Source organism: Euleptes europaea, chromosome 5 (genome assembly GCF_029931775.1).
Source record: "Euleptes europaea isolate rEulEur1 chromosome 5, rEulEur1.hap1, whole genome shotgun sequence".
Taxonomy (NCBI): Eukaryota; Metazoa; Chordata; class Lepidosauria; order Squamata; family Sphaerodactylidae; genus Euleptes; species Euleptes europaea.
In genome coordinates this window covers 7,891,829-7,899,527 of record NC_079316.1, presented here as the reverse complement: position 1 = coordinate 7,899,527, position 7,699 = coordinate 7,891,829, and the positions used below count along the sequence as shown (strand labels likewise).

General features: G+C 61.6%; 1 protein-coding gene across 1 annotated transcript; it reads left to right on the top strand.

Annotated features, from left to right (window-relative positions):
• The first annotated feature begins 2,396 nt into the window (after positions 1-2,396).
• NPPC (natriuretic peptide C) lies at positions 2,397-5,776 on the top strand. Its single transcript, XM_056850199.1, has 2 exons — positions 2,397-2,507; positions 5,411-5,776. Exons 1-2 carry the CDS (start codon positions 2,421-2,423, stop codon positions 5,774-5,776), a joined length of 453 nt encoding a protein of 150 aa, XP_056706177.1. The 5' UTR covers positions 2,397-2,420.
• Positions 5,777-7,699: the final 1,923 nt, after the last annotated feature.

Here is a 7,699-nt window from a genome sequence, read left to right as displayed (position 1 = left end):
TTTATAGACCTCTATCATGTCTCCCCTTAACTGCCTTCTTTCCAAGCTAAACAGCCCTAAGCGTTTTAACCACTCCTCATAGGGCAGTTGCTCTAGCCCCCTGATCATTTTGATTGCTCTTTTCTGCACCTCCTCAAGCTCAGCAATATCCTTTTGTAGGTGCGGTGACCAGAACTGTGTTGGGACAGGTGCTTTTCAACCCATTCATCAATGATCTGGAATTGGGGGTCACTCCGGCGTCACTCCGGGCGTTCGATTCAGGTCAATTTATCGGTTAGAAAAGCAGAAATCTGCGCCGAACAAATGGGTATTGGGTGGGTGGGTGGGTGGGGGGATTTTGCTGGGCATTGCGTTTTTCTCTTTGCCTCAGCAAGAAGGGGCCCCGGTTGGCAGGCGCTACGCCCCCCTAGCAAAACCCTTCCCCAAAGGTGAAGTTTGCCCCAATCCCTCCCCCGAGGGGGTCTCCTAAGGAGGCCAGAGAGATGCTCGTCGTCAGAGGGCCAGGGAGGGGCCAGGAGCTGCTCGCGAGAAACCCCATTTGGCCCTGCAGAAGTCTGCCTTTCTTAGCCCTTGGCCGGTGTTCCTCCCCCCTCATCCCGTTTCCTGGGCTGCTCCTTCCCGGAGCGAAGAGGGGAGCGGCAGCTAAGGCGAAACTGGATCGGGGATTGATTTAGATCGTTACTTTAACTATAACCCGTCTTTCTCCCCGGGGCGGAACCCGAAGCGGTTTACATTCTCCTCTCCTCTAGTTTTATCCTCGCAACAGCCCTGTGGGGTTGGTTAGGCTGAGAGGGCGTCGCTGGCCCACGGATTCGAACCTGGGTCTCCCAGGGCCCTGTCCAACGCTTTAAGCCCTGTGCCAGCTCTCCAGCCACGTTTCCCCTTGAACACTCGTGAAGCTGCCCGATATGAAGTCCGTCAAGGTCTGTATCGTCCTCCCAGACCGGCAGCGGCTCTCCAGGGTCTCAGGCAAAGAAGTCTTTCCCCTCACCTCCTGCCTGGTCCCTTTAACTGGAGAGGCTGGGAATCAAGGTTAGCGTTGTCTGAGACCGGCAGCAGCTCTCCAGGGTCTCAGGCGGGGGTCTTTCCCATCACCTACTGCCTCCCTGGTCCTTTTTAACCGAGGATCGAACCTGGGACCTTCTGCATGCCAAGAACAGGCTCTGCCATTGAGCCATGGCCCTTCCCCAATCGTTCATTGACTCCTTATTTTATTTGCTTCATTTGCACCCCACTTTCCTCCCCACATGAACACACATGAAGCTGCCTTATACTGAATCAGACCCTTGGACCATCAAGGTCAATATTCTCTACTCAGACTGGCAGCGGCTCTCCAGGGTCTCAGACAGAGGTCTTTCCCATCACCTGCTGCCTGGTCCTTTTAACTGGAGGTGCCGGGGATTGAACCTGGGACCTTCCGCGTGCCAAGCAGAAGCTCTTCCACTGAGCCACGGCCCCTCTCCTAACTTGACATACATGAAGCCTACTGAATGAGACCACCAGTCCACGAAGGTCAGTATTGCCTACTCAGACTGGCAGCGGCTCTCCAAGGTCTTTCTCATCCATCCTGTTAACTGGTCCTTCTAAATGGAGGCGCCGGGGATTGAACCTGGGACCTCCTGCATGCCGGGCAGATGCTCTACCCCTGAGCCACAGGCCCTCCTCAAGCGGTCCCCCCCTGTCCCTCAAAGGGGGCGACTCTGCTCTCAGCACCACCACCATGAAAAAAACCAAAGTTTCCCACTCCTTCGCAGAGCTTTGCCTGCGCGCCTGATCCCACACCCAGCCCTGCATGGCAGGGCTCTCCTTCTTCTCCCGCCCCCCCTCCTTCCAAGGCAGGTGCCTCCCTCCCCAGTTCACGCGGAACCGGGACTCCGCGCTCACGTGTACTCAGATTTCACACGCACCCCCCTCCCTAAGGATCCCGGGGCGCGGCAGTGGCGAGAGCGACCCCCCCCCCAGACCGCTCCCCGCTGTGGCTCCGGCATCCCATCTTCTGGGCATGCAGTAGGCGTCCCTGGGGTGTGTGTGTGTGTGGGGGGGGGAGAGGTAGTTGTGAATTTCCTGCCTTGTGCAGGGGGCTGGACTAGATGACCCTGGTGGTCCCAACTCTCTGTCCCGGACCTCCCCAGACGGCGGCGGACTCCCCCTCCAGCCAGAAGGCAGGAGCCGGCAACCGGCTGGGTGGCTTCTCTCCCCCCCCACCCCGAGAGCAGGGGGGGGGAGAGGAGGATGACATCAGCGGCCGGCCGCTTATAAAGAGGCGAGGGCGCTCCCGGCGCCGCAAACGGCTCCAGCCGTCGGAAGAGAGACGCGCTCGGGCCGCTGAAGCGCTGCGCTCGGACCGCGCCGAGCTCCGGCCGTCGAGGGCTCCCCCTGCGCCGGCAGCCGCCCTCCCTGCTCGGCCGCCCCCTCCCGGGATGTACCTCTCGCACGTCGTGGCTGGCGGCCTCCTCGTCGCCCTGCTGGCCCTGGAGGCGCAGCCGGCCCCCCAGCACCCGTCCAAGGTAAGGCGGAGGGGCCTGGGGGGGCGCGGGGCAGGGCGCGGGGCGCGGGGGACGCTCCGACGGGGCTTGGGGAGGGGGCGGCGAAGGGAGAGGCGGTCAGAGGGGACCCCGCCTAGGGAGAGGGGGAGAAGCAGGGGACTCGCGGCCCTGGGAGGTTTTGCCTTGGATCGGCCACTCTCGGGATGCCCCTTTCCCCCAGCCGCATTTCCCAGCACTCAAATCCGAATTCTCCAAACTTTTGCCCGTTGACGCCTGGGAGGTTTTGCCTTGGATCTGCCGCTCTCCAGGCGCACATTTTCCCCATCCGGATTCTCAAAACTCTGCACGGGGGGGACGGGGGCTTCTTTTTTGAGTTTTGAGAATTTGGACTAGACAGCCAGACAGCGGCAACTCCAAGGCAAAACCTCCCAGGCATAAAAAAAAAAAAATCAGCCCTCCCCATGCAGAGTTTGGAGAATGCGGATCAGGAAAATGTGCATCTAGAGAGCGGCAAAGGCACTTAATTCGGATTAAATGCCCCGCTTTGACCAGCGGGGTAGCGCAGGCTGGGGTGAGTTTTTTTTGGGGGGGGGGTTCTAATAGAAGTTAGAGAGTGTAAAAATGCAGGGGGGAGCAGCCACCCCGGATTCCTTAGACCGGATCGACGGGGTGCGCTTTGGCTGGGCAACGTGAATCCAGAGCGCCGTCCCTCTTCCCTTTGAGCCCCCTGTTTCCCCACACCCGACGGGGCGCGGTCTAGGTGGGAGCCACCCCCGGTCCCTTCTTGGGGGGGGGAAATCTCAGAATCCCCTCTCTCCACCAACCCCCCACCCCAGGAGACGAAGAATCCGGCCCCGCAGCTGCCGCCGGCTGCTCTCCACCCCTCGGTGGTGCTGAGCCGGCCAAGCTCTGCCGGCGGGGGGCTTCTGCGCCCCGTCCCCTCGGAAATGCGCCCCCAGCCTCAATTGGGGGCCTCTTCCCCCCCCGCGGCAGCAGAGTTTCAAGCCCCCAAAGCGCAGCCAGACGGGGCGGTCCAACGGATGAAGAACCGGGAGACCCTCCCGTAGTTTGCGCTCCAAATCCCTGGGGTCTGCGGGCCTATAGAGAATACCAGCGAAGGGGGGGGGGGTCCCCGCAGAGATCAGGGGACAGTGGGGGGGGGTCCTGAGCGGAGAGAGAGAGAAGGGTCGGAGAACCATGTTCTGGTGGGATCCCCCCCATTCCAACTCCGAGGAGACAGCAAAAGGCATGAGGATGGGAGGGGGGTTACTCCTGACAAAAGCCCCCCCCCAAAAAACCCCTCATTTTACATCTCCTTTCTCCAACCACATCCCATCACTACCCTCACAAGAGGGTATACTTGGGCATTCTGCGCCCCCCCCCCCACAGGAGAAGATTCCTAAGAGGTCTTTTTGCGGGGACGGAAGCCCCCATTTCACACACACCCCACCAGCCTTATTTTTCCATCCGAAGGGGGAAGAACAGAGTTTGGGGAGGGCGATCCCGGCGAACCCCCCCCCCAAAGACGCGGAGCTTTCGGCTTTCCTGGAGGTGGCCATGCCCATTGCAAAGTCCCGCTGGAGTGGGGGGTGTTTCCGCCTCTCCAAAGTCCCGCTGGAGGGAGCGGGCAGGGGGGGGGGTCCCTCCAAAATCCCCCAGATCCCGGCTCTTCAAAGTTCCTCTGGAGGGACCGGGCAGGGGGGGGGGTCCCTCCAAAATCCCGCTGGAAGGGGGGGTGTCCCTCGCCGCCTCTCCGAAGTCGCGCAGGATGGGCGCGCAGGGGGGGTTCCCGCCTCTTCAAAGTCCCGCTGGACAGAGCGGGCAGGGAGGGTCCCTCCAAAGTCCCCTTGGTCGGGGCGGGCGGAGGTCCTGGCTTTTCACAGTCCCGCTGGAGGGGGCGGGCGGGGTTCCTGGCTCTTCAAAGTCCTGCTGGACGGAGCGGGGGTCCCTCCAAAGTCCCTCTGGACCTTGGCGGGCAGGGGGGTCCTGGCTCTTCAAAGTCCCGCTGGACGGAGCGGGGGTCCCTCCAAAGTCCCTCTGGACCGGGGCCGGGAAGGGGGGGGGGTCCCGGCTCTTCAAAGTCCCGCTGGACGGAGCGGGGTGTTTTCCCCTCCAAATTCCCGCTGGACGGGGCGGGCGGGGGTCCCGGCTCTTCAAAGTCCCGCTGGACGGAAGGAGCAGAGGGGTGGGTCCCTCCAAAGTCCCGCTGGACGGGGCGGGCGGAGGTCCTGGCTCTTCACAGTCCCGCTGGAGGGGGAGGGCGGGGGTCCCGGCTCTTCAAAGTCCCGCTGGACGCAAGGAGCAGGGGGGTGGGTCCCTCCAAAGTCCCGCTGGACGGGGCGGGCGGGGGTCCCGGCTCTTCAAAGTACCGCTGGACGGAAGGAACAGGGGGGTGGGTCCCTCCAAAGTCTCGCTGGACGGGGCGGGCAGGGGGTCCCCCTCCTCTCCAAAGTCCCGCTGGACGGGGCGGGCGGGGGTCCCGGCTCTTCAAAGTCCCGCTGGACGGGTGGAGCAGGGGGGTGGGTCCCTCCAAAGTCTCGCTGGACGGGGCGGGCAGGGGGTCCCCCTCCTCTCCAAAGTCCCGCTGGACGGGGCGGGCGGGGGTCCCGGCTCTTCAAAGTCCCGCTGGACGGAAGGAGCAGGGGGGTGGGTCCCTCCAAAGTCCCGCTGGACGGGGCGGGCGGAGGTCCTGGCTCTTCACAGTCCCGCTGGAGGGGGAGGGCGGGGGTCCCGGCTCTTCAAAGTCCCGCTGGACGCAAGGAGCAGGGGGGTGGGTCCCTCCAAAGTCCCGCTGGACGGGGCGGGCAGGGGGTCCCCCTCCTCTCCAAAGTCCCGCTGGACGGGGCGGGCTGGGGGGTGGGGTGGGGGTGGCCGCCTCTCTCCCCCATTCGCCGGCTTAACGCGTCTCTCCTCTCCCCCGGCAGGCTTCTCCCCGGCAGGGCCCCTCGGGGAGCGCGGCGGCGCTGGGCCGCGAACTGGCGGAGCTGCTGGCCGCGTCGTCGGGGCCGGCGGCGGGGCGCGGCGGCAAGGCGGGCGCCTCGCCGCCGCGGGGCAAAGGCGGCGCTTCCTCGCGGCTGCTGCGCGACCTGCGCACCGACACCAAGCAGGCGCGGGGGGGCTGGCCGCGCCTCGCCCACCCCGAGCACCACGCCGGCGGAGGAGGAGGAGGAGGAGGAGGAGGAGGAGGAGGGTCGCGGCGCCTGAAGGGCTTCCCCAAGAAGGGGCTCCCCAAGGGCTGCTTCGGCCTCAAGCTGGACCGCATCGGCGCCATGAGCGGCCTGGGATGCTGAGCCGTCGGGGGCGGCCCCGGGGCGACACCTAGCGGCGGTGAGTGCGCGGCGCGCCCGGGGGGGTGGGGTTAAGAGCGGGGGGGGGGCTTGGAGCTGGGGGGGGGGGCTCAGATCTGGATTTCCCGCTCCTCCCCATGGGGAGGCCAACCGGGTGATCTGGGTTTGGTTCCCCGCTCCTACACGGAAGACCAGCTGGGTGACCTTGGGCTAGTCACCGTTCTCTTAGACCTCTCTTAGCCCCACCTACCTCATCAGAACATAAGAAAAGCCCTGCTGGATCAGACCAAGGGCCATCAAGTCCAGCAGTGTGTTCACACAGGTGCCTCTAGGAAGCCCACAAACAAGGCGACTGCAGCAGCCTCCTGCCTGTGTTTCACAGCACCTCATAGAATAGGCCTGCTCCTCTGGTCCTGGAGGGAATAGGCATGAGCGTAAGAACATAAGACAAGCCCTGCTGGATCAGGCCCATCAAGTCCAGTAGTCTGTTCACACAGTGGCCAACCAGGTGCCTCTAGGAATCCCACAAACAAGGCGACTGCAGCAGCATCCTGCCTGTGTTTCACAGCACCTCATAGAATAGGCCTGCTCCTCTGGTCCTGGAGAGAATAGGGATGCATTATGGCTAGAATCCATTTGGACTAGTAGCCATGGATGGCCCCATCCTCCATAAGAACATAAGAGAAGCCATGCTGGGTCAGACCAAGGCCCATCAAGTCCAGCAGTCTGTTCTCACGGCAGCCAACCAGGTGCCTCCAGGAAGCCCACAAACATGGCGACTGCAGCAGCGCCATCCTGCCTGTGTTTTACAGCACCGAATAGAATAGGTATTCTCCTCTGATACTGGAGATAATAGGCATGAGCTTGAGAACATAAGAAAAGCCCTGCTGGATCAGACCCAGGCCCATCAAGTCCAGCAGTCTGTTCCCACGGTGGCCAACCAGGTACCTTTAGGAAGCCCACAAACAAGACGAGCGCAGCAGCACCATCCTGCCTGTGTTCCACCGCACCCAAACTAATAGGCATGCTTCTGTGATCCTGGAGAGAATAGGTATGACTAGGCATACCTAGTAGCCATTCTAACTAACAGCCATGAATACCCCTCTCCTCCATGAATATGTCCACTCCCCTCTTAAAGGGGAGTCTGTTGTGGGGAGGGGGAGGGAAGGTGATTGTAAGCCGGTTTGATTCTCCCTTAAGAGGTGGAGAAAGTGGGTGTATAAAAACCAACTCTTCTTCTTCCAGTCCCCAGGGCCCTTGGAGGGGCAAAGGCACCCCACGGGTGGAGATTGGGGGGCTTTCATTGCACATTCCAGTGGGTTGAATCCTAAACAAAGCAAGGACCAGAAAGTTTTTTTTTTTTTTTAGGGGGTCGCTCCTGAAAGATTGGCAGACAGATTGCATGAACTCTGTTAGCCCAATAGAGGAGCACCTTATGTGCATGCAAAGTGCCTTCAAAGTGCAACTGATTTATGGCGACCCCAGCGAGGGGCTTTCAAGGCAGATGAGAAGCAGAGGCAATTTGCCATTGCCTTCCTCCACAACGTATTCCTTGGTGGTTTCCCATCCAAGTACCAACTTAATGGTGGCCCCAGCAAAGGGCTTTCAAGGCAAGTGAGAAGCAGAGGTGGTTTGCCCATTGCCTTCCTCTGTGAAGTCTTCCTTAGAGGTCTCTTTTCCAAGTACCGACCCTGCTTAGCTTCCCCCAGTGAGGGGCTTTCGAGGCAGGTGAGAAGCAGAGGGTGTTTGCCCATTGACTTCCTCTGCAGAACCTTCCTTGGTGGTCTCCCATCCAAGAACTGACACTGCTTAGCTTCCGAGATCTGATGAGATTGGGCTACGCAATGCCCCCACCCCATGCCTCTTGGAAAATGATGTGTGCGTGTGTGAGAAAAATGCCATCAAGTCACCCGTGGTGTAGTGGTT